Below are 26,144 nucleotides of genomic sequence, written 5' to 3' on the forward strand. Positions count from 1 at the left end.
GCCAAGAAGTACTCAAACTTGTGTTGTAATGTAGGAACAACCAATCAGAAATACATGGTAAGTATAGGTGTTACGTGGTACGTCATGACATTAGGCATTGCACTGAGGGCGTTGATGATGAAGGAGAACATGGCAGCAAGCTATTGAGACGCAGCATTTTCTCGATGACTGGGGGTGGAGAAGTATCCAGTATCTGAAGAAAGAGCAGGTGAAAGTGGCTTCCGTTTGGCACCTCAGCACCCACCAGAGCTGAGCGTTTGATACAGATCCAAGAAAAGGATAAATTCCGCACATCAGACCTAGCTTTATTTTATTTATTTATTTTGATTTCTATCCCGTCCTCCCAGTAGCTCAGAATGGGTTACAAGCCAACATTCACAATGGAAAACATTTTGGACAGTTCAAAGACTATACAGCAACTTAAGTACAGAAAGGAGGGGGAATATAAGGGGGTCAAGGGGTAGTTTGCAGTTAGAAATTTAGTTGAAGGAGGGTCTTTACTGCTTTCCGGAAGGTCATCAGAGAGTTCTGTAGTCTGATTTGTGGGGGGAGTTGGTTCCAGAGATGGGGGATGAAGTGGCTGTAGGAGCGTTTGCGGGTGGTTTCTGACAGGAGAGACCTTCTTGGGGGGACGCATAGGCGTTTCTTCATTTCAGAGCGGAGGAGGCGGGTGGGGGTTAGCTTGGATCCTATGTATGCTGGGGTGGTGGCGTAGATTCTTTTACGTGCTATCACCAGGGCCTTGAAAGCACAGCGTTGAGGAGATATCAAATCCTTAATTACAAGATGTAGAAAATGTTTTTCCAAAAACAGATGTCCTACATTACAACTCAAGTTTGAGTACTTCTTGGCTTGAAAGTGGTGTTACTTTTTTGTTTTTGACACCTGAGGAAGGTACTTATCTTGGCACTGAAACACTGGCAGTGATGAGTCTCTCTGATTTTACTAGACTTTGAATAAAGATCCCAAACAGAAGCATCTCTTTCCCTCCTTTTGTCCACCCATGTGTATACCTGCTTGTGGCTGTCACTACTGAACTTTAATAATAGCATGTAGGGCTCTGACATGCTTAAGTGTGACTTGTCTCTGCCCTTACATACGCAAAGGGTGTGTACCCATGAATAGCCCCTCACATGCATAGTCAATGGATTATCTGCCCAGTGACTGAAAATTCACCAGCTCTCCTTGCCACTCTAATCTTCCTCTGTCCCTTCACTAGAGTTTTAGGCCAATTACTCTCTAGCCCAAATCAGAAACTTGTATGTCCACCAGCCTCTAGTGAATGCAACTGTCTGAATATCAGTCTGTATGCAAATCAAGATATGAGAATTGAAGAAAGAAGCCTTTGGGAAGAATCTTTTATACTTAGGGAGGGATTGATATATTACCATTCTGTGGTTGCAATTACAGCACGTTTCATATTATGTACAGGCATTTATTTTGTATCTGGGGAATCGAAACCAGTTCCACTCCAAACATGTAGTATTTGGGATGTTTATTTCCACTGCTGTGGTTGAATGCATGCAGAGCACAGAAATGTTGATGCGAGAACAAATTATTATGAATACACAATACAAAATTCAGTCACACAAATTCACCAGCACATGGGCTTACAAACTTTCTGGTAAGAAGCGAGCATGCCAAAATGGGGAGCTCAAACCCATCTATCCAAGGATAAGGTCAGGTCACAATAACCAGAAATGCAATTACGTTAATAGGAAAGACCCCGGCAGTCTAGAAAGTCAAGCAACAAAGATGCCCCACCCCAGCAAAACCAGACAAAAACCTTAGTAACGCTGATCTCCAGCCAAGCAAAATGCATACGATGTACGTTTTAACAGCCACCACTTACTTTGAGATGAAAACAGGCCACAATAGGTAATTTCTTCATAGTAAGTTGTTTGGTAGATTCCTGGTAGCTATGGCAACCACTACATTTGATTTTGGCACTGCTTCCTAAATGTTCTGGCCTTGTAAACCTGGCAAATAAGGAGCGAGAAAGACAAGGCTCTATCAGAACGTTCTTCCCATTCTGCAACTACAGAGCTCCCCTCCCCCCCCCCCTCCAGAATCAATTTCTTCAGAGAGGCAGGCTGGGCACCAGTTTCACAAAATGCATGTGCCCATGCCAACAATGCACAGAGGTTTTCCGTTTGTTTTAGGGAGGCAGACCCTACTGCCTTAACAGTCTAAAGCAGAGTCTACATTTTCAACCCTGGAGATCGATTACTCACAGGAAGAACAATGCACAAGTTGCTTTTTCATACGGTTTGGAGCCGTGTAACATGTCAGTGGGGCACAGGACAGGCTCAAACCAGCAGATCGGACCTTAAGCAGGTACGAAAGACATAACTGTCAAGCTTGTCCCTTTATAAAAAGAAATATGGCAAATAATCTCTCATGTGGGGATCTGATAACCACATGAGTCTACTGTAATGCTTTTTCTTTAAAAACAAACAAACCATTGTTTCACCTATTTTGGCCTGTTACTTTAACTTTCAGATTGTGCTTTATGTATCTGTCTTCAATAGTGTTAAATATTGAATATACAGGGCAGATTTGAACCTTGCTACTGCCACTGAAGCTCAACTGCCCAAAGCATCAATGCATGTATCTCACTCTCCCCCATTCTGATTATAAGCTCTTTGGATAGGATCTAATTTGATACATGCAGTATAAATAAACTTCTCAGTAAGAAGTGGAAATAGCCCACATACCTAGTAGCCACAAAGATATACAGCTGTGGCCTCCCAAACTTGGGATTCATTTGCATTTTAGGACATATTTGTCCCGACTAGCTGTGAACTCCAAAATCACTTATTGGAGAGCACTTTTCATACTGCCTGCATTCTTGCAAAGTCCTCGGGTTATTTTTACCCATTGCTTCTGCATCTGTTTTCAAAGTAAAAACACTGTGCTTTCATTTTGAAAGCTGCTTAAGGTACAGGTACCCTTGGACAGTAGAGCCGGCTTTGTTAGTAAGTGCGTTTTCCTGGTGAAAATGTATGGCTTTCAAAATATGAAACTACATGTGTTGTTGTAATTGCTTTACCCCAGGCAATGCCTCTGCTAAGTGCAGCCAGAAGACTACATACACATAGTCCATATTTGCAGATTAAACATGGAAACAACTTTAAAAATTGCTTTTACACTGAAAATTCAAACTCAGCCTTGGTAGCTAGAATGTGTTACAAAACAAATATTCTCCAAATTGTAAGTCCTTCTCCACTGCTTCCTTTTTCAATATTATTTACTGTAAACTGAGTCGAGCTTTATCTTCATAAAGATGACACGGTCTATAAATTCAAGTTTTAGTTTAGTTTAGAACAAATGTATATGAAGCACTAAAGAGACCTACTTACAAAGTTAAGAACATAAGAACTGCCATACTGGGACAGACCGAAGGTGACCATCAAGCCCAGTATCCTATTCCAACAGTGGCTAACCCAGGTCCCAAGTACCCTAGCTAGATCCAAGTAGTAAAACAGTTTCTATGCTGCTTATCCTATGAATAAGCAGTGGATTTCCCCAAGCTGTCTCAATAATGGCCTATGGACTTCAGTTCTAACATGCAGCCTCTTTTCCCCTCCCTTTCTGTGGTTTGGCTGTGCGAACTCCACAAAGCAGAGAAGAGCTGGAGTGGTGGCTTTTCAGGTATGGTCATATATCCTGATCATGCTAAGTTTAGACTCCCAAATTTAATTTCCCTTAGTCAGTTCTGGAGTCCAGTGGAGCATAAATCCCTTTAACATCTAATCCTCCTCAGACAATACTTCATTGCAAGCCACAAAAAAAAATAAAAAAATATATATATATATATAATTCCACCTTCTGCGTAACAAAGGAGGAACACCTAGACATACAGAAGAACTTGAAGAATGTTTAAGTATAATGTATTAAGAACTATCAAAATGTTCTACCTTCTTAGGCAGTCTGTGAGTGTGGTCGTTCCTGACACATGACTTTCCCCGTTCACCGTACCGCCTTCACTTCCTGGGCTCAGTGGCCAGAATGGGGTAGAGGAGCCTGGCAAGTCCAGACTGATGTCCCAAAATGGATCTATCGTCGTGGAAACGCCACTGATAAAAAAAAAACAACAACCCACAAACATTAGGTACAAAAGAAAGCACGATGGCAGATGGGACAAAGAATCATCAGAATGTTAGGTATCAACCACTAGAGGGCACCAAGATCACTAAAGCATGTGCTTGATGTATTTACACAAGCAATTTTTATTTTCATAGACATGAAACAGGAACCACAAATTTTTTTTTTTTAAATGTATTGCACACACAGAGCATATTTTACAGCTAATGGAATTCAAGTGATTTTGAGCTAAGAGACTGCCTTTAAATACAGACTCTGACCGGGAACTGGTACAGCAATGCAGTACTTCCTAGACAGAATTGCAAAGCATCCTGGGATACAGGAGCAATGCCGTCCAACTGAAGGCAAGACTGGTGCAGACGTATTGAAAGATGGAAGGCAGACAAATCCTTCTTCTACATGGAAAAAACCCAGCATAAGCTAATAAAAGAAAAGAAATAAAAGCATAGCTTTGATGTAATCTTGAGCTGCACAATTTATTGGGCCACATAAGTCATCATTTTCCTCAGCCTCACACCATGAGAGAGATCCAGGTCCAGGAGGGGGCATCATTCTCCTTCCTATTTCCAGATCATAAAACCACAGTGGTCCTGGAGAGAATCACTAGTTTTCAATCTGTATCACCATAATTACTTATGTAAACCGTTATGAACTTCATGGAGGTATTGGCATTATACAAATAAAAAAAGAATTGTATTGTATTGATTCCTTCAATTGTATTGTACCTTCAATTGAATAACCCAAAGATATTCGTTCTAGAAGCATGCTCTTAAACCAAAACACTCGTATATCAAAGCAAGTTTCCCCATAGGAAGTAAGGGAAACTGCTTTGATTGGTTCCACCTCCTCCTCCCCCCGGCGCTGCTCTATTCTCCCCCCTCCTTGAGAAATCCGCCGCTGTTCCAACCCCCTCCCCGTGATCCGGCTTTCCCCCCCCTGCGAACCGGCATCCTCCCCCCACTCGCATTGCCCCCCCCCTCCACCGTGATCCTACTTCCCCCCCCCCCGAGCAGTCAATGACACTTCCTTTACCCGACTTGGCACCAGTGCCGGTGCCCGAAGATCCTCCCTCTTCTGGCGCGGCCTGGGCTGGGCGGTGCATTGGAGATCCTCCTTCTTCTGGTCTGGTCTGGACTGGCTTTGAGCATTTGCGCATGCTCAAAGCCTTCTGGTCTCGCTCTCAATCTCGGAGAGCGAGAGACCAGAAGGCTTTGAGCATGCACAAATGCTCAAAGCCAGTCCAGTCCAGCCCAGCCCAGCCCAGCCCAGAAGAAGGAGGATCTCCGATGCACCGCCTAGCCCAGGCCGCGCCAGAAGAGGGAGGATCTTTGGGCACCGGCACTGGTGACAAGTCGGGTAAAGGAAGTGTCATTGACTGCTCGGGGGAGGGGGGGGAAGTAGGATTGCGGTGGAGGGGGGGCAACGCGAGCGGGGGGGATGCCGGATCGCGGGGGGGGGGGGAGGAGGGCGCTCGTAGAGCGAGGCAAGCTCGGTTTACGAGGCACCAAGTTTGCGAATGTTTTGCTCGTCTTGCAAAATACTCGCAAACTGGTGCACTTGTAAACCGAGGTACCACTGTATTTATAAATGAATGGTAAGGCCCCTGATGGCTACATTTACAAGTTACATTTAAGCTAATAATAATAATAATGTTTATATACCGCAAGGCTGTAAAGTTCTATGCGGCTTACAGTAGTTTAAAAAAAAATAAAAGAAGTTGAATAGAACTAAAAAAGTTAAAAGGCAATAATTAGAGACACCAAAATGATCAAAATAGTGCATAATAAAATTTTTACGAATTAGCTGCCTAAATATTTCGAAAACAGATATGTTTTTAGATGTCTCCTAAATTCCCCATAAGTGTCAGTAAGCAAAAGAGTGCCTTATGTTTCTATTTGACTAACAAGCTGACTAAACTTCACTTTAGTTTTTTTCTCAAGTGGCATCTATACAGCCGCCCTACCATTGATTTATTCACTAAAATGTGGCAGCCTGCAGGTATTAATCACTGCAGCTCTATGTTAATGGGGCAGATTCACAGTAACCAACGGTACAGTATTATAGCAGTGGTCTCCAACTCAAAGCCTTTGCAGGGCCACATTTTGGATTTGTAGGTACTTGGAGGGCCTCAGAAAAAAATAGTTAATGTCTTATTAAAGAAATTACAACTTTGCATAAGGTAAAACTCTTTATAGCTTATAAATCTTTCCTTTTGGCTAAGTCTTAATAATATTGTAATTTATAGCTACAGAGATATATGGTCAAGAAACAGTTTAATTTTACTTTTGTGATTATGATAAACATACCGAGGGCCTCAAAATAGTAGTACCTGGCAGGCCGCATGTGGCTCCCGGGCCGCGAGTTTGAGACCACTGTATTATAGTCATTTTAGTCCATCTAACTACACAGAAATAAAGATTAAATATGATACTATTTTATTGGATTGACTGGCAGTAAAATTAGTGTGATCTGTGTACGTTTTATTGGAAATCGGTATATAAGACTTTAAAATAACTTACTAACTAATGCACTGTCAGCAGATAAACCATCCGAAATGTCAAGCTTCAACATTTTCACAAATACCTAGCAAACCCAGTCACTTCCATGGTGGATCTTTGCTATACACTTACCTCGCATCAGAGCAACAAAGTGCTGGGAAAATTTTAAATAGGCAAATTTTGTCCAGAAAGATCAGTGTTCAAGTTAAAGGAGGGAGAGAAAGAAAGAAAGAACAGATCTTGTACACCACATCAACTGCCCCCTCCCCCTTTACAAAGCCGCGCTAGCGTTTTAGTGCCGGTCGCTGCGGAAACAGATCCGATGCTCATAGAATTCCTTTGAGCGCCCGAGCTGTTATAGCCGCGGCTTTGTAAAGGAGGGGGCAAGTATCCTTTTAGACTGAAAAATCTACATTTTTGCCAAACATGCTAACACCCAGCCCCGGTGCAAATCTTCATCCATCTACGAACATCATTAACAGAAAAAAATTCTCCAACTGCTCAAATGACAATGGTGCTACTGCATTACTGCATGCTAAGATGCGCGACTGTGTGTAATTTAATGCAAGTTTTATTTCTGCAATGAGACCCATTTACTAATAGCACACCTTAACGCAGGAGCATAGTTTAGTAAATCTAGCCTTTGGAAAGCTAGTATAGTTTAGTAACTTCCCCCCCCCCCTCAAAAAAAAAAAAAAAAGCCAGGCTTCCTTTTCTGGAGTTTGAATTTAGCACACACCTTCCTCATTAGTAGCTCAAGGTAAGCTATACTCAGGTACAGCAGCTATTTTTCTTAATCTCAGAGGGTTTCCTATACAAATTCTGTACCTCAGAAAACGGAAGGTTAAGTGACTTGCCCAAGGTCACACTTGAAACCTGGCTTTTGTAGTTCTCATTATACTGCTCTGTCAGACTGCTCCTTCACTCCCTTGCCCTAGCGAAGGGTCACTGGCCTCTTTGTATACTAGCTTAAAAGGCTTGTTTTGGAAAAGAACCTTAGGATGAGTATTACAACCAGAAGAACACTTACTGGCAAACTTGACAGGTGACATCAGACTGGAGCCCACCTGTGAAGATTTGGTCTATGATGCAGTTACAGTGGTTGGGGTTGTTGGCCTTCTTTCCATTATCATCACCTGTGGTAACAAGAAAATAAGCAGTTAGGAAACAAAAGACCTACAAGAAAAGTTAACCTATTTGTGCTTCTTTGCAGGTTGACAGGGTGCTCAGTGCTGCCAGTGGGTGAGGGGAACATTTTGTACAGCTTTCTTGTGGGACAGGGAACATCTAGAGGTGGTAAAAACCGCTGCTGTCAACGCAGAATACATTCTCGACAGTCGCACAAAGAACCAGGAACGTACAGTTTAGCAGCAGGAAGGGTTAATTTTTGAAAAGGCCACTTGCCAGGGATTTTTGGCTTTTGGAACTTGCACTTGTAAGTAATTTCATAGCAGGACACCTATGTAAAATTTCCAAAAGAGAAACCAGTTTCATGCAGGCAACATGTGCTTACGCTACAACTTCAAAGAGTTTAGTTTCATTTAATCTGGGAATTTATCTGGTTAACCAGGTAAATTCACAATGGATTACAAAATTTAAGACAAAATTAATACATGAAAAGAAAGCAAAATAAAACAAATATCAAAAACAAATTCAGAAAAATAACCCCCAGTCCTTCAGAGTACATAACAGTAGCTTTACTAGGCCAGACTAATGGTCCATCTAGCCCAGTATCCCATCTTCAAGGTGGTCAATTCCAAACAATAGCAACATTCTATGCTATTGATCCAGGGCAAACAGTGGCTTCCCCAATGTTCATTTCAATATAGACATTTCCTCCAGGAACATATCCAAACCTTTTATAAAACCAGCTATATTAACCGCTCTTACCACATCCTTTAGCAATGCGTTCCAGAGCTTAACTATTCTCCAAGTGAAAACTGATTTTCTCCTCTTGGTATTAAAAGCATTTCCCTGTAACTTCATCAAGTGTTCCCTAGTCTTTGTAATTTTTGATGGAGTAAAAAACGATTCACTTGTACCCGTTCTATACCACTCAAACTTTTGTACACTTCAATCATATCATATTACCCTTAGCTGTCTCTTTTCCAAGCTGAAGAGCCCTAACCTCTTTAGTCTTTCCTCGTACGAGAGGAGTTCCATCTCCTCTATCATCTTGGTGGTTCTTCTTTCAACCTTTTTTAGTTCCGCTATCTTTTTTGAGATTTGAATGCAATACTCAAGGTAAGGTCGTACCATGGAGTCATACAGAGGCATTATAACATTCTTAATCTTGTTTACCATCCCTTTTCTAATAATTCCTAGTACCTTGTTTACTTTTTTGGCTGCCGTCACACATTGGGTGGAAGGTTTCAGCATATTGTCTATAATGATACCCAGATCTTTTTCTTGTGCGCTGACATCAAGTTACCCAACAACTGGTAAATGCAATTTGTGTTATTCTTCCAATGTGCACAACTACAAAATCCTGAGTGGTATAGAACAGGTACAAGCGAATCGATTTTTCATTCCATCAAAAAATAAAAAGACTAGGGGACACTCGAAGTTACAGGGAAATACTTTTAAAACCAATAGGAGGAAATTTTTTAACGCATTGCCAGAGGTTCTAGTAAGAGCGGATAGCATAGCTGGTTTTAAAAAAGGTTTCGACAATTTCCTGGAGGAAATGTCCATAGTCTGTTATTGAGCAAGACATGGGGTAAGCCACTGCTTGCCCTGGATCGGTAGCATGGAATGTTGCTATTCTGGGGATTCCAGAATCTTGCTACTCTTTGGGGATTCTGCATGGAATGTTGCTACTCCTTGGGTTTTGGTCAGGTATTAGGGACCTGGATTGGCCACCGTGAGAACGGGCTACTGGGCTTGATGAACCATTGGTCTGACCCAGTAAGGCTATTCTTATGTACACTTTGCATTTGTCCACACTACATAGTAACATAGTAGATGACGGCAGATAAAGACCCGAATGGTCCATCCAGTCTGCCCAACCTGATTCAATTTAAAAATTTATTTTATTTTATTTTAATTTTTCTTCTTAGCTATTTCTGGGCAAGAATCCAAAGCTTTACCCGGTACTGTGCTTGAGTTCCAACTGCCGAAATCTCTGTTAAGACTTACTCCAGCCCATCTACACCCTCCCAGCCATTGAAGCTCTCCCCTGCCCATCCTTCACCAAACAGCCATACACCGACACAGACCGTGCAAGTCTGCCCAGTAAGTTCAATATTTAATATTATTTTCTGATTCTAAATCTTCTGTGTTCATCCCACGCTTCTTTGAACTCAGTCACAGTTTTACTCTCCACCACCTCTCTCGGGAGCGCATTCCAGGCATCCACTACCCTCTCCGTAAAGTAGAATTTCCTAACATTGCCCCTGAATCTACCACCCCTCAACCTCAAATTATGTCCTCTGGTTTTACCATTTTCCTTTCTCTGGAAAAGATTTTGTTCTACGTTAATACCCTTCAAGTATTTGAACGTCTGAATCATATCTCCCCTGTCTCTCCTTTCCTCTAGGGTATACATATTCAGGGCTTCCAGTCTCTCCTCATACGTCTTCTGGCGCAAGCCTCCTATCATTTTCGTCACCCTCCTCTGGACCGCCTCAAGTCTTCTTACGTCTTTCGCCAGATACGGTCTCCAAAACTGAACACAAATACTCCAAGTGGGGCCTCACCAATGACCTGTACAGGGGCATCAACACCTTCTTCCTTCTACTGACTACGCCTCTCTTTATACAGCCCAGAATCCTTCTGGCAGCAGCCACTGCCTTGGTCACACTGTTTTTTCGCCTTTAGATCTTCGGACACTATCACCCCAAGGTCCCTCTACCCGTCCGTGCATATCAGCTTCTCTCCTCCCAGCATATACTGTTCCTTCCTATTATTAATCCCCAAATGCATTACTCTGCATTTCTTTGCATTGAATTTTAGTTGCCAGGCATTAGACCATTCTTCTAACTTTTGCAGATCCTTTTTCATATTTTCCACTCCCTCTTCAGTGTCTACTCTGTTACAAATCTTGGTATCATCTGCAAAAAGGCACACTTTTCCTTCTAACCCTTCAGCAATGTCACTCACAAACATATTGAACAGGATTGGCCCCAGCACCGAACCCTGAGGGACTCCACTAGTCACCTTTCCTTCCTTCGAGCGACTTCCATTAACCACCACCCTCTGGCGTCTGTCCGACAGCCAGTTTCTGACCCAGTTCACCACTTTGGGTCCTAACTTCAGCCCTTCAAGTTTGTTCAACAGCCTCCTATGAGGAACTGTATCAAAGGCTTTGCTGAAATCCAAGTAAATTACATCTAGCATATGTCCTCGATCCAGCTCTCTGGTCACCCAATCAAAAAATTCAATCAGGTTCGTTTGGCACGATTTACCTTTTGTAAAGCCATGTTGCCTCGGATCCTGTAACCCATTAGATTCAAGGAAATATACTATCCTTTCTTTCAGCAACACTTCCATTATTTTTCCAACAACTGAAGTGAGGCTCACCGGCCTGTAGTTTCCTGCTTCATCCCTGTGACCACTTTTATGAATAGGGACCACATCCGCTCTCCTCCAATCCCCAGGAATCACTCCCGTCTCCAGAGATTTGTTGAACAAGTCTTTAATAGGACTCGCCAGAACCTCTCTGAGCTCCCTTAGTATCCTGGGATAGATCCCGTCTGGTCCCATCGTTTTGTCCACCTTCAGTTTTTCAAGTTGCTCATAAACACCCTCCTCCGTGAACGGCGCAGAATCTACTCCATTTTCTCGTGTAACTTTGCCAGACAATCTCGGTCCTTCTCCAGGATTTTCTTCTGTGAACACAGAACAGAAGTATTTGTTTAGCACATTTGCTTTCTCCTCATCACTCTCCACATATTTGTTCCCAGCATCTTTTAGCCTAGCAATTCCATTTTTTATCTTCCTCCTTTCACTAATATATCTGAAAAAATTTTTATCTCCCTTTTTACATTTTTAGCCATTTGTTCTTCCGCCTGTGCCTTCGCCAAACGTATCTCTCTCTTGGCTTCTTTCAGTTTCAACCTGTAGTCCTTTCTGCTCTCCTCTTCTTGGGATTTTTTATATTTCATGAACGCCAACTCTTTCGCCTTTATTTTCTCAGCCACTAGGTTGGAGAACCATATCGGCTTCCTTTTTCTCTTGTTTTTATTGATTTTCTTCACATAAAGGTCCGTAGCCATTTTTATCGCTCCTTTCAGCTTAGACCACTGTCTTTCCACTTCTCTTATGTCCTCCCATCCTAACAGCTCTTTCTTCAGGTACTTTCCCATTGCATTAAAGTCCGTACGTTTGAAATCTAGGACTTTAAGTATCGTGCGGCCGCTCTCCACTTTAGCCGTTATATCAAACCAAACCGTTTGATGATCGCTACTACCCAGGTGAGCACCCACTCGAACATTAGAGATACTCTCTCCATTTGTGAGGACCAGATCCAATATCGCTTTTTCCCTTGTGGGTTCCGTCACCATTTGTCTGAGCAGAGCCTCTTGAAAGGCATCCACAATCTCCCTACTTCTTTCCGATTCCGCAGATGGAACATTCCAGTCCGCATCCGGCAGGTTGAAATCTCCCAACAGCAGAACCTCCTCTTTCCTTCCAAACTTTTGGATATCCACAATCAGATCCTTATCAATTTGCTGCGATTGAGTTGGAGGTCTGTAGACTACACCCACGTAGATAGAAGTTCCATCTTCTCTTTTCAGAGCAATCCATATCGCTTCTTCCTTTCCCCAGGTCCCTTGCATTTCGGTCGCTTAGATATTGATCTTTACATAGAGAGCTACTCCTCCACCTTTATGACCATCTCTGTCCTTCCTAAAAAGATTATATCCCGGTATGTTTGCATCCCATCCACGTGATTCACTGAACCATGTCTCTGTGATAGCAACAATATCTAGATCTGCCTCTAATATCAGGGCTTGCAGATCATGAACTTTGTTGCTTAGACTGCGAGCATTTGTGGTCATCGCTTTCCAGCTATTTTTCAGCGATAATCTCCTTTTTCGTATGGATTTTTGTGTCGTTTCACTTTCCGTTGCAATACTAAGAAATGAGTTGCTGATATTGCTTATGTTGCAGCCTTTACTACTATCACATCTTTTCTTTTGCCGGGGGTGGTCTCTATAATTGTCCTTCGTACATACACCACCCCCACCTTCTAGTTTAAATGCCTAGAAAAATGTTGTCTAAATTTCTCTGCAAGGTTTCTTTTTCCTGCTGTAGTAATATGTAGCCCATCAGTGCAATATAGCTTCTTGTCCTTCCATGTATTTCCCCATCCTCCTATGTACCTGAAGCCTTCTTGATGACACCAGGCTCTGAGCCATCTATTAAAGTCCTCTGTGTTTTTCACTCTTTGCTCTCCCTTTCCATATGCAGGCAGTATTTCAGAAAAAGCTAAAGTCTTTACAAAAGGTTTCACGCCCTCACCAAGCTCCCGAAAAGCTTTCTGTGCTGCAAGTGTGGAGTTGTTGGCCAGGTCATTTGTTCCCAGATGGATAACAACATCAGTGTTAAAATCCTTAGTTTCTTCCTTAATTATAGTCAGTATTTGCCTGGAACTCCTGGTAGCTGAGGATCCTGGAAGACATTTCACTATTTTGGTCTCCTCGCCCTGTGTTCCAAGGTTAATGCCTCTGATGATGGAATCCCCCAACAGTAATAGTTTTCTGTTTTTGGCTTTTTTATTTGTACTTAGGGTGCACTTGTTCTCTTGAGTTACCTTCATTGGTTCCAGTCCCACCTCCCTTCTGTTTTCCTGAGTATCGCAGTGCACTAGTGGAGCGAAGGAATTCTGTAGAGGTAATATTAGTGAAGGTGGATGTTTCTGTGTTACATGTCGCAGTCTTCCTGAGCCTACTGTGACCCATTTATTCCTGGGCTGTTTTATTCTTTGAGGTAGAGGTGGTAAGTTGGTATGATTTTGTGGAGTGATGGAAGCTGCTTTAATTGTATTCAATTCCTGTTTAAGTTTGCAGAGCTCCTCCTTAATACTGGCAAGTTGAAGACAGATGGGGCAAGCCTTAAGCCTCCAAATAGTATGTCTTGGAATTAAAGCACCACAGTGATTGCATAGAATAAAGGTCATCTTGATTGGTTGTGAAGTGACTTGATTTGAGTAGTCCTGATTATATGGGTCTCTATATATGAATAGTGGTCCCTGGGGTTGGTGGGACTATAAGTCTTACCCTTATTCCTATGAAGGGAAATTTCATCTGCCAATTGGACGCCCAGTCTTCCAATTTCCTAAGATCTGCCTGCAATTTTTCACAATCTGCATGCGTTTTAACAACTTTGAACAGTTTAGTATTATCTTCAAATTTAATCACCTCATTCGTTATCCCAGTTTTCAGATTTATAAATAAATTAAGTACGTGTCCCAAAACAGATCCTTGCAGCACTCTGCTATTTACTCTATATATTCGAATATAAACCAAGGTAACCCCTTTTTCTCCTAAAAAGGGAGAAAAAAAGGTTAACTCGAATATAAACTGAAAATTTAATATGCAAGTGCCATGTCCTGCCAGGTTCTGCACCCAGCCCCCCTCCCTCTCTTGTCCTGCCAGGCTCTGCACCCAGTCTCCACTCCCTCCCTCCTTCCCATGATGTCTTGTAGGCCTTTATGCTGGCCTGCTGTAAGCCCTGGTAGTCTAGCAGTGAGCTGGGACATGATGGATCCCTCCTGCCTCTTGTTCCAGCCGACTCTAAAACATCCCACCTCCTAGACCTCTAGAAAGTCTACTTTGAAAGCCCTGGTGGGGTCCAGTGCTGGGGTAGGAGCGATCTTCCTATGCTCCTGCCCCATGAGAGCCGCTCTCTAAAATGGCCTCTGCAAGTTCTCATGGCAAAACTCATGAGACCACGAGGACCTGTGGCAGCCATTTTAGATAGCATCTCACAAAGGTTTCCATGGGAACTCGTGGCAGCCTTTTTTTTTTTTTTTCTACGGAAGTTGCCGGGCAGGAGCATGGCAGGATCATTTTTGCCCTGCCTCACTGCTGGACCTCCAGGCACCTAAGGTAGGCCTGCAGGGGAACCGGAAGGGAAGGGTAGGGGTCAGGTGGGTTGGTTAGTTAGTTGCACAAGCTAAGTCACCGTGAGGGAGGGACTCACGCCGCAGCACTAAGTCCCTCTATCTTTCTTTTTACTAAGCCCTTCCTCTTTCCATTGGAGTTCCTTTCTATATTAATTCCTGTAAACCGTGTCGAGCTCCACTTTTGTGGAGATGATGCGGTATACAAACTTAAAATTTAGTTTAATTTAGTTTAGCACTGGACCACCAGGACAGTACAGGAGGCCTCCAGTGGGTCCGAGAAAGGGGGTGGACTGGCTGCCTAGCTAGCTGCTCTTCTAGACCACCAGGGCAGTACTAGAGGCCCACGGTAGGTCCGGGAGGGGGCTGTCTGGCTGACTGCACCACCAGGGTAGTACTGGAAGTCCGTAGTGGGTCTGGGAGGAGGTTGGTAGACTGGCTGTCTGGCTGCAGAGCCGACAGATAGGACACCAGGGAAGGGAGTAGGGTATCGCTTCTGCCCCTGCACCAGTTTATATTTAAGTATATACGGTATCTTTCTTAGCTACTAGGGGTACTTAAGGATCACATATCTCTTGCCTGAATTTCCATGAGATTTTAGTTATTTAGGGGCAAGTCACAAGTGAAAGATATGCATTCTGGAAATCATTCCCCCAATTAAGGGGAAGACATTTGTTGTTCAATTATCTTCTAACTTGCTCCTGAACAAAACTGGCACCTTCTTTCTCAGGACTATGAGAAACAGACTCATTCCTGTATGTGCAACTGAAAGAAAATTCTGTTTGCTACTTCCTGATCCAGGGATCAATCATGGGGGAAGAGGGGTGCTAGCATGTCTTGTAGACAAACTAACAGTTTTTCAGTAGAACAGTGGAGTCCATCCCCTCTATATTTCTTGCAGTGGGACATGACTACTTAAACTGCTGTAGTAATGGGATTTTGTTAAGTCACTCAGTTCCTCAACCTCAATGGGTTAATATGAAATCTTTTTTCTTTTGATCAGATGTTACATGTGGAGAAAGGATGGCATAATGAGGTACATAATTTGTTAAAACTTAGGACATAGAGGTGAGAAGCTGCCTTAAAAACTTTCAACATCATTTGCATAAAATCTTCATTAAAAACACTCATACCATCTTTTTCAGACAGTTAGGGCTGCCACCTTGGTGGAAAATGCTATTAAACTATTGTACACTACCCTGGTTTTAATTAGCAAGTATACCAAGCAGAGTGATGCTAGCTGTTGGACAGGATGTGGCGAAAGAGGTACATTTTATCATATGTGGTGAGAATGTCAAAGGGTCCAGAAGTTTTGGGAGCAAGTTTTCGAGTATGTAAGCAGAGTAATTCAGACCCCACTTAAGCTTAATGCTGAAAGGGCATTGCTGGGAGTAAGAATACAAGATTTAACATTTTCTCAATCTAAACTTTTGGACTTGGCATTCATAGCCGCTAGGTTGACATCAGCTCAGCAATGGCGTATGTTAAATGTACCTACTTTGAGGGATGTGAGGGATCGTTTCTGAATAGTGTATGAAAAATATAGATTTTCAGCCCTTTTAACTAACCAATGGGCAAAATTTAATGACATATGGGAGAGTTATATTGAATTGGAAAAAGAAGCTTTATGAAAGAACTATCTAATCACTATGGTTTTGGAACCAGGTCTCTTGGGAGGGGGGGGGGTGAGATAGGGAATGGGAATGTTCTAATTATAGCATTGATAAGATGTATTATTCTTATTAGTTTAGTAACTTTATGAAGTATATTCAATACTAATTCTGTTTTGTATTGAGTTTATTGTATTAAAAATATTAAATAAAGAATTAAAAAAAATAAAAAAAACAAACCCACTCATACCAGAGTGTACAATCCAGTCACCCATTCTGCATACTACATTGTATTTATAGCTGTATTAATCTTGGGGTGCCTTTATAGTCTCCTTTCATGCTAGAATTATTGCATTAAAATTAAAAGTTAAGGTGCAGAGTGATAACTGTGCATTAATCTGCTCAGTGTGAGGCAGTACACACAAATAAATAAAAATTGTCTTTTACACATCGGATCAACAGAAAAGAATTTTCAAGATTTTAGACATTGCAAGAGGTAAAAGCACTATATTTGCATACATACTAAGCCATGTGACTGCCCCAAAATTGAAAAGTGGCATCAAGGAATATTTTAGTGGTTAGAAAGGAGGAGTATGAATCAGGGAGTCAAGATTCAAATCCTAGTTCTCCTACAATTTTACTTAAGAGTGAATGCTTTTCGTAAGAGTGAATGTTCCTCAGTATGTCTGCTGTTTATATGGGTAAGTCTATACGATCTAATAATGGAGTTCTTTTTTATATTTGTTTTATTTCATTTTACTTTTATTGTATTTTGTAAACCCCTTGGACCAGTAAAATGAACAAGCGGTATAACAAGTTTAATAAACTACAGAGATTCTTTGTAGCCTTAGCTAAATCACTTCACCCTCCATCACCTCAGAGAAGCCAACTTGAGCTTGGATTTGGGAAATCTAATCTCATATTTCTGGGTCACTCTCTGCCTATTTAAGTTCAAGGCTACTTACAAATCAACGAGTTTATATTACGTTTACAAGTTACAACAATGGAATATAAAGCAAGCAGTATACTATGAGATAATTACCAGAGATAGGAGACGTAGTAATCATTCAATAGAGAGGAACATTGAGCTGTCGTTAGAATTACAATACAGCAGTTTCAAGTACAACACAGTTGAGTTAGACACAAGTAGATTGATTGGTTGTGCTATGTAGAGTTTGGGGAGGGAGCTCTTGTGGTCTCTGGAAGGGTGAAATGCTGTGTAGGTTGTTGTGGAAGAGCATATTTGTTACGTATTGATGGAGTATATAGTCTTAAAAAGGAAAGGCTCAGTTTTGGTTTTTATTTATTTGTTTCTGATCCCATTCTCCCCAACAAGCTCAGAACGGGTTACAGGTGAACATACATAATATGCAGTCAATTACTCAAAATCTGGGGTAGTCACAAGTAGGTTTTGTCTTGATAATTGTTGGCAGATTGTTCCAGGTCTTGGTGCCAAGGTAGGTGACTAGTGAGTTAAATATGTGCTTGTATTTTACACCTTTGGGAGAGGAATCAATTGAAATGTTTTGTTTTCTGCCTGATATTAAGCAGGAGTTAACTAAAAAGTGTATAAGTGGCTCTATGGAGTTCGCATATAGGATGTGGAACATTACATATAATGGTTTTGCAAGCGTTAATACTGTGGGTAGCCAGTGCAGTCTGTAGTAAGGTGAGATGGAATCATATTTTTTCAGTTTGAATGTTAGTCTTCTCGCTGTATTTTGTATCAGTTTTAGTTTGTGCATGAGGGTAGAGTTAATGCCAGCATAGAGGGAGTTACAGTAGTCTAGTTGGGATAGTAGAAGCATCTGTGTCAGTATGGCAAAGTGATGATCATGGAAGAAGGATCTGATTATTTTAGTTGTCTCATGCTATAGAAGGTTTTTCCCCATAGGTTAGAGATTTGGGGGTTCATAAGATAGGGTACAGTTGAGTACAACTCCGAGGACTTTAGAGATTTTGTCCATATTTAGAGAGGTTCCTAAACAATTGTAGGGACTGTTTGTGAGGTGTTATGAAACCATAGGACTTTCTTTTTTGTTGTGTTTAGTTTATCGATTGTAGCCAAGGTATGTATTTGGTCTAGGCCACGATAATTTTTGAGACATCAAGTGCTTTGTGTTTGATCAAGATGAGCAGGAGGATGTCATCTGCATAAGATAGCAAGCATTCAAGTAATAGATCTTAAATCCAAACCCAAAGTTAACATCACAGATGGGAAAATTAAGTGTGGGGAGGGGGAATGTAGGGGGTAGCACGTGCCTTACCTTTGCAGTGTCTGTGTAACACATCTAATGCAGCGATGAGGAACTCGTGCGCATCCTGCTGCTCGTACCCTGCTAAATGCCGTGCGTGCGTCCAGACCAGGTGCAATAACCTATAGGGAATGTGAGGAGATCGGTGCCCAGAGTAAAACTGAAAACAGAGAAAGCACAGTTACTTACCGTAACAGGTGTTATCCAGGGACAGCAGGCAGATATTCTTTACGCATGGGTGACGTCACCGACGGAGCCCCCGGTACGGACCTTTTTACTAGAAAGTTCTAGTTGGCCGCACCGCGCGTGCGCGAGTGCCTTCCCGCCCGACGGAGGAGTGCGTGGTCCCCAGTTAGTATAAGCCAGCTAAGAAGCCAACCCGGGGAGGTGGGTGGGACGTAAGAATATCTGCCTGCTGTCCCTGGATAACACCTGTTACGGTAAGTAACTGTGCTTTATCCCAGGACAAGCAGGCAGCATATTCTTTACGCATGGGTGACCTCCAAGCTAACAAAGAGGGAGGAGGGATGGTTGGCCATTAGGAAAATAAATTCTGAAGTACAGATTGGCCGAAGTGCCCATCCCGTCTGGAGAAAGCATCCAGACAGTAGTGAGTAGTGAATGTGTGAACTGAGGACCAGGTGGCCGCCTTGCAGATTTCCTCTATGGGTGTGGAACGGAGGAAAGCAACAGAAGCGGCCATAGCTCTCACCCTGTGGGCCGTGACAGCACCGTCCAGTGACAGACCGGCCCGAGCATAACAGAACGCGATGCAAGCTGCAAGCCAGTTGGATAGCGTCCGTTTAGAGACCGGTCGACCCAAACGATTCGGGTCGAAGGTCAGGAAGAGCTGAGGGGACAAGCGGTGAGCCCTTGTACGATCAAGATAGTAAGCCAGGGCACGCTTGCAATCAAGACTGTGCAATGCCTGTTCCCCGGGATGTGAATGAGGTTTCGGGAAAAAAACAGGCAACACAATGGACTGGTTGAGGTGAAAAGCGGAGACCACCTTGGGGAGGAACTTTGGATGGGTGCGCAGAACCACCTTGTCATGATGAAAAATAGTGAATGGTGGATCGGCAACTAGTGCATGAAGCTCACTAACCCTCCTGGCAGAGGTGATGGCAATGAGGAAAAGCACCTTCCATGTCAGAAATTTGAGTGAAGTTGTGGCAAGTGGCTCAAAAGGAGGTTTCATGAGGGCAGACAACACCACATTCAGGTCCCAGACGACCGGAGGAGGCTTCAGAGGTGGTTTGATATTGAAGAGGCCCCTCATGAATCGGGAAACCAGAGGGTGAGCCGTGAGAGGTTTTCCGAGGACAGGCTCATGAAATGCCGTGATGGCACTGAGATGGACTCTGATTGAGGTAGACTTGAGGCCTGCGTTGGACAGGGAGAGCAAGTAGTCCAGAACAGTTTCCACCGCTAAAGAGGTGGGATTGTGATGATGACGGAGGCACCAAGAGGAGAACCTGGTCCACTTCTGATGGTAACATTGGAGAGTGGCCGGTTTCCTGGAGGCGTCCAAAATGAGACGGACAGGCTGAGATAGATTTCCTGGAGAGGTCAGCCCGAGAGAAACCAAGCTGTCAGGTGGAGCGAAGACAGATTGGGATGTAGTAGAGACTGATGCTGCTGTGTAAGTAGAGTAGGAAACACAGGTAGAGGAATGGGCTCCCTGGAGCTGAGTTGAAGCAGGAGGGAGAACCAGTGTTGACGAGGCCACCGGGGAGCTATGAGGATCATGGTGGCTCCGTCCCTGCGGAGTTTGGATAAAGTCCGCAACATCAGAGGTAGAGGAGGAAAGGCATAGAGGAACCGATCCGTCCAATCGAGAAGGAATGCATCCGGGGCCAGACGGTGAGGAGAGAAGAGTCTGGAGCAGAACTGGGGCAACTGATGGTTGTGAGGGGCTGCAAATAGGTCCACTTGCGGAGTGCCCCAGCGAGCAAAAATGGAGAGGAGCGTGGGAGGATCCAAAGTCCACTCGTGAGGTTGCAGGATGCGACTGAGATTGTCGGCCAGGGAGTTCTGTTCGCCCTGGATATAGACAGCCTTGAGGAAGAGACTGCGGGCCGTGGCCCAGGTCCAAATGCGAAGAGCTTCCTGACAAAGGAGGTGAGATCCGGTGCCGCCCTGTTTGTTTATGTAGTACATGGCGACTTGGTTGTCCGTGCACAGGAGCAGAACCTGAGGACAAAGAAGGTGCTGGAAGGCCTTGAGAGCGTAGAACATGGCTCGTAGTTCTAGGAAATTGATGTGATGTAGACGCTCCTGTGGGGTCCAAAGACCTTGGGTGCGTAGGTCTCCCAGGTGAGCTCCCCATGCATAAGGGGAGGCATCCGTGGTGATGATCATGGAATGCGGGGGCAGATGAAAAAGAAGGCCCCTGGAAAGATTTGAGGAGTTCAACCACCATTGTAGAGATCGCTGAAGAGACGATGTCACAGAGATGGGATGAGAAAGAAGGTTCGAGGTCTGTGACCACTGGTTGGCCAGAGTCCATTGAGGTGTCCTGAGGTGGAGTCGTGCCAGGGGAAGCACATGCACCGTCGAGGCCATGTGGCCCAGGAGGACCATCATCTGTCTGGCAGGAATGGAGTAATGAAGAAGCACCTGACGACACAGGCGGAGCAGATTCCGCTGACGGTCGGAGGGGAGAAACGCCCTCATTAGTGTGGTGTCGAGAACTGCTCCAATGAATTGAAGGCGCTGTGTGGGAAACAGGTGCGACTTGGGGTAGTTGATCTCGAACCCCAGAAGATGGAGGAGAGAGATGGTATGATGAGTGGCTTGTAGCACAAGCGGAGACGTAGGTGCTTTCACCAACCAATCGTCCAAGTAGGGAAACACCTGAAGGTTGTGAGACCTGAGGAAGGCCGCCGCCACAATGAGGCATTTGGTGAACACCCTGGGTGATGAAGCGAGGCCAAAAGGTAGCACTTTGTACTGATAATGGCGATGGTGCACTTGGAATCGGAGGTAGCGCCGTGAAGTTGGATTGATTGGGATGTGAGTGTAGGCCTCTTTGAGGTCCAGGGAACATAGCCAGTCGTTCTGAGAGAGATGAGGGTAAAGCGTGGCAAGGGAGAGCATTCTGAACTTCTCCTTGACTAGACACTTGTTGAGGTCCCTGAGATCGAGAATGGGACATAGGTCTCCTGTCTTCTTTGGAACTAGAAAGTAACGGGAGTAGAATCCCCGGCCTCTTTGTTCCGGAGGTACTTCTTCGATGGCATTGAGAAGAAGGAGGGATTGGACCTCCCTCAGAAGGAGGGGGGTTTGAGTTGAAAGAGAAGCAGACTCTACGGGAGGATTGTCTGGTGGAAGAGTCTGGAAGTTGAGAGAGTAGCCGTGGCGGATGATGTTGAGGACCCACTGGTCCGATGTGATGACCTCCCAACGGCTGATGAAAATGTGTAGCCTGCCTCCGATTGGCTGAGGAAGAGGCAATGAGGGTGGAAGACTGGCTAAGCCCTGGAGAGAGAAGTCAAAAGGGCTGAGAGGGTTTGGCAGGAGGAAGAGGCTTGGCAGGTTGATTAGACTGTGCACGAGCCTGGGTGTGTTGGTGTTGGCGGGCCCGCCTAGGTTGCTGCGAAGGTGGGTTGAGCGGCCTAGCGGAGAACCTGCGCTGATAAGAAGTCTGCGGTCGGTAAGGACGAGCAGGAGGCGCCTTCTTTTTTGGTTTAATGAGAGTATCCCATCTGGTCTCATGGGCGGAGAGTTTCTGTGTGGTGGTATCCAGGGACTCTCCGAATAATTCGTCTCCCAGACATGGGGCGTTGGCTAGTCTGTCCTGATGGTTGACGTCCAGATCAGAGACCCTGAGCCAGGCCAAGCGGCGCATAGCCACAGCGATGGCAGATGCACGGGAGGTGAGCTCAAAAGAGTCATAGATAGAGCGCACCATAAATTTTCTCAGTTGAAGCAGGCTGGAGATGTGCTGCTGGAATAGTGGAACCTTGTGCTCCGGCATGTACTTTTGCATGGCGGAGAGTTGCATTACCAGATGTTTCAGGTAGAAAGAAAAATGGAAAGAGTAGTTGTTTGCCCTGTTGGCAAGCATGGCATTCTGGTAGAGCCGCTTGCCAAACTTGTCCATAGTTTTGCCCTCTCTGCCAGGAGGGGTGGAGGCATAAACACTAGAGCCCTGAGACTTTTTTAAGGTGGACTCTACCAGGAGAGACTCATGGGGCAGCTGGGGTTTATCAAATCCCGGGATTGGAATAACCCTGTAAAGGCTATCCAGTTTACGGGGCGCCCCAGGGACAGTCAGTGGATTCTCCCAATTTTTATAAAAAGTTTCCCGTAGGATGTCATGCACGGGCAACTTTAGGAACTCTTTAGGGGGTTGATCGAAATCTAATGCCTCCAGGAAAGCCTGTGACTTCTTAGAGTCAGATTCCAGAGGCAAGGATAAGGCCCCCGATAACTCCCTGAGAAATTTAGAAAAGGAAGATTGCTCAGGTTTAGATGTGGTATCGGGGGCCGAAGGCTCTTCGTCCGACGACGATGCATCCTCCTCGGTACCGAGGGGGGATTCTTCCCAGAGGTCCGGGTCTCTGACATCGGTGTGCGTGTGTCGAGAGACTGGAGTGGAAGGCTCGGTATGGTGAGTTTTAGACCGAGACTTGGCTGAGCGTACCGAGACGGTACCGGGGGATGAAGACCTGTGTCTGTCTCGGTCCCGGGAAGAACGGTGCCGGTCAGGTTCGCGGGAAGACCGGTGTTCCGTTCGGTCCCGAGGAGGATCGGTCGTCGTCAAGGCGACAGCCTCGGCATGGGCCTGGAGATGTGGCGCCGAGAGAATGGGCATGGAGGAGTCCATAGGTACCGATGGCGTGGATACCGGTTGGACGGTGCGGGGCTCGGGCCGGTCTGGTACCGAAAGTAGCGGTGCCAGGATAGAGGGCAAGAGCTGTTTAAGTTGCTGTTGGAGTTGTTCCTGCAACTTATCCTGGAGGATGGCCGCAATGCGGTCATCCAGGGGTGGCACCGGAACCACTTTTTTCTGCTTTGGTTCCATGGGTGCCGCTCTACGCTCCGGCGATGAGGAGGCCGATGACGAGGCACTCACCGATATCGGAGCGGAGCGCTTTTTGGTTCGGCGTGGAGCCGAAAGAGCTGGTGTCGCCACCGAGGTGGGAGGGCGCTCAAGGGTGGAAGGCTTCTTAGCCGGCTTACCTGGCGCCGGTGGCGCCGATGTAGTTTCAGGCGGTGTCGAAGTGGTCGGTGCCGATTTCGACGGTGCCGCAGTTGAAGAAGTCGAGTCCATAGTCGGGCCGGTGCCGAACAGTAGACTTTGCTGGATTTGACGATTCTTCAAAGTGCGTTTTTTAAGAGTGGCACAGCGGGTGCAGGAGTCCGCCCGATGCTCAGGTCCCAAGCACTGTAAACACCAATTGTGTGGGTCAGTGAGGGAGATCGGGCGTGCACACCGCTGGCACTTCTTAAAACCGGGCTGCGGGGGCATGAATGGAAACACGGCCTCCGCAAAATCAAACCCCGAGGCCTGGATCGTGACAACAGGCCCCGCCGGGGCAAGAACGAAAAACGAAGTCAAAAGAAAATATTTTTTTTTTTTTTTTTTTTAAATGAAAGAAAAAAGCACCCGAAGGTGAATAAAAATGAAAAAGAACGCGAGCGGGAAGGCAAAAAGAGGATTTCAATCGGAGTTGAAAAACGCACGTCTTCTTCGCTCCGCGGAAACGAAGAAACTGGGGACCACGCACTCCTCCGTCGGGCGGGAAGGCACTCGCGCACGCGCGGTGCGGCCAACTAGAACTTTCTAGTAAAAAGGTCCGTACCGGGGGCTCCGTCGGTGACGTCACCCATGCGTAAAGAATATGCTGCCTGCTTGTCCTGGGATAAAGGCCATATTCAACAACTTTAGTTATGACAGCTATGTATCAAACATTCCTCAAACATACATGGCTTTAGGAACTTGGATATGCAAACTGTTCCTTTGTAGATTAATGTCACCTTAAAGAGCTGAAGCCTCAAGAACATGGACTAACAGGAGCCTTTGTTTCTGAAGGAGTGGCCTGCCTTAGCACTCCGAGGTTGTGGGATCAATCCCAGTGCTGCTCCTTGTGACCCTGGGCAAGTCACTTAACCCTCCATCAGTACTCCCTCTAAGAATTGACCAGGTGCATGTAAATTTTTTCTCACGTGACTGACAAGTCATAAAAACTATTTTTTTTGTGCATGAGCAACAAGTTTTAAAAACCAACAATTTTCCAGATTGTAGCCGCTGTGGTCTTGTTATGAAGATTTTCTATATACCTTTCTGGTGAAAATGATTTTGGATAAAGTTTTAAGTTTTTGAGAAGAGCTTAAAGTCTGTGAATAGTGAAGAACTGATTAATTTATTTTGGATTACTATTCTAAAAAATGACATGCATATGTTACATGTAAATATCAGGACCTGCTCTATAGAATAACCCATGTGCATATGTTGGCCACCACTATCTAGAGTGGCGCTGAATATATATGCAAAAAAAGGAAAAGAATGTATCAAGTACAGGAGATGTTTAAAACAACTTCTAGTTACATATACTTTTATTAGTAATTTATCAAAAGTCCTTGATATGCAAAATGAATATGGTCCCGACTAGGATCCAAGTTTCAGTGACTGCTTTGCCTTCCTCAAGGGACAACAAAAGACTTAAAATTCTCTGCAAATTTTATGTGGTAGCGCGTCGACTTTTGGCGCTTCTTTCTTGAGCAGAACCGTCAACGTGCTGTCGCATAAAATTTGCAAAAATATCTGGAAAAGTTAAGAGAGGCTGGTCGTGTAGTCAGGAAAGCAAAGATGCAAATGGAAGTAAAAATAGCTGGCCAGGTAAAACGTGGAGACAAGACATTTTTAGATATATTTGATAGGAAGAAGTGCAAAAGTGGCATTGAGAGACTCAAAGGTGAGGGGGAGAAATATGTAGAAGCTGATAAAGGCCAAATTTTTCTGTTCTGTGTTCACGGCTGAAGCACCGGGAGCGGGACTGCAGAAGACAAACTTGAATAGGGATGGAGGAGTAATAGACCCTGATCGATTTTCAGAGGGTTGTGTTTGTGAGGACCTAGCTAAAATAAAGGTAGACAAAGCGATGGGGCCAGATGGTGTACATCCTAGGGTACTGAAGGAACTTAGGGAAGTTCTGGTGGCTCCGCAGACTGACCTTTACAACGAGTCTCTAGAGTAGGGAGTGGTACCGGAAGACTGGAGAAGGGCGGATGTGTCCCTCTCCACAAAAGTGGAAGTAAGGAAGAAGTAGGAAATTACAGGCTGGTAAGTCTGACTTCTGTGGTAAACAAATTAATGGAAATGCTTTTAAAACAGAGAATGGTCAAGTTTCTGGAATCCTGTGGATTACAGACCGAAGGCAATATGGATTCACTAGAGGTAGGTCTTGTCAGAGAAATCTGATCAATTTCTTTGATTGGGTGACCAGAGAATTGGATAGAGGATGTGGTGTATTTAGATTTTAGCAAAGCCTTTGACAGTGTTCCACACAGACTTCTAATAAATAAACTGAGTGCCCTCGGGATGGGTCAGGAACTAGTTGAGTGGAAAGTGACAGAGGGTAGTGAGCAATGGAGATCG

The 26,144-nt window shown here is 44.5% G+C and overlaps 1 protein-coding gene across 6 annotated transcripts in view; it reads right to left on the bottom strand.

Moving 5' to 3' along the window:
- USP22 (ubiquitin specific peptidase 22) overlaps positions 1 to 26,144 on the bottom strand; it is a 199,238-nt gene that overhangs the window by 16,361 nt on the left and 156,733 nt on the right. For all 6 annotated transcript variants that reach the window (XM_033963993.1, XM_033963992.1, XM_033963997.1 and 3 more), the window contains 4 exons: positions 18,551 to 18,698; positions 7,636 to 7,741; positions 3,921 to 4,079; positions 1,853 to 1,979 (listed from right to left, as the gene is read on the bottom strand). In XM_033963993.1, coding sequence (XP_033819884.1) covers positions 1,853 to 1,979; positions 3,921 to 4,079; positions 7,636 to 7,741; positions 18,551 to 18,698 — 540 coding nt within the window. The remainder of the gene's footprint in view (positions 1 to 1,852; positions 1,980 to 3,920; positions 4,080 to 7,635; positions 7,742 to 18,550; positions 18,699 to 26,144) is intronic.

Source organism: Geotrypetes seraphini, chromosome 11, assembly GCF_902459505.1.
Source record: "Geotrypetes seraphini chromosome 11, aGeoSer1.1, whole genome shotgun sequence".
NCBI lineage: Eukaryota > Metazoa > Chordata > Amphibia > Gymnophiona > Dermophiidae > Geotrypetes > Geotrypetes seraphini.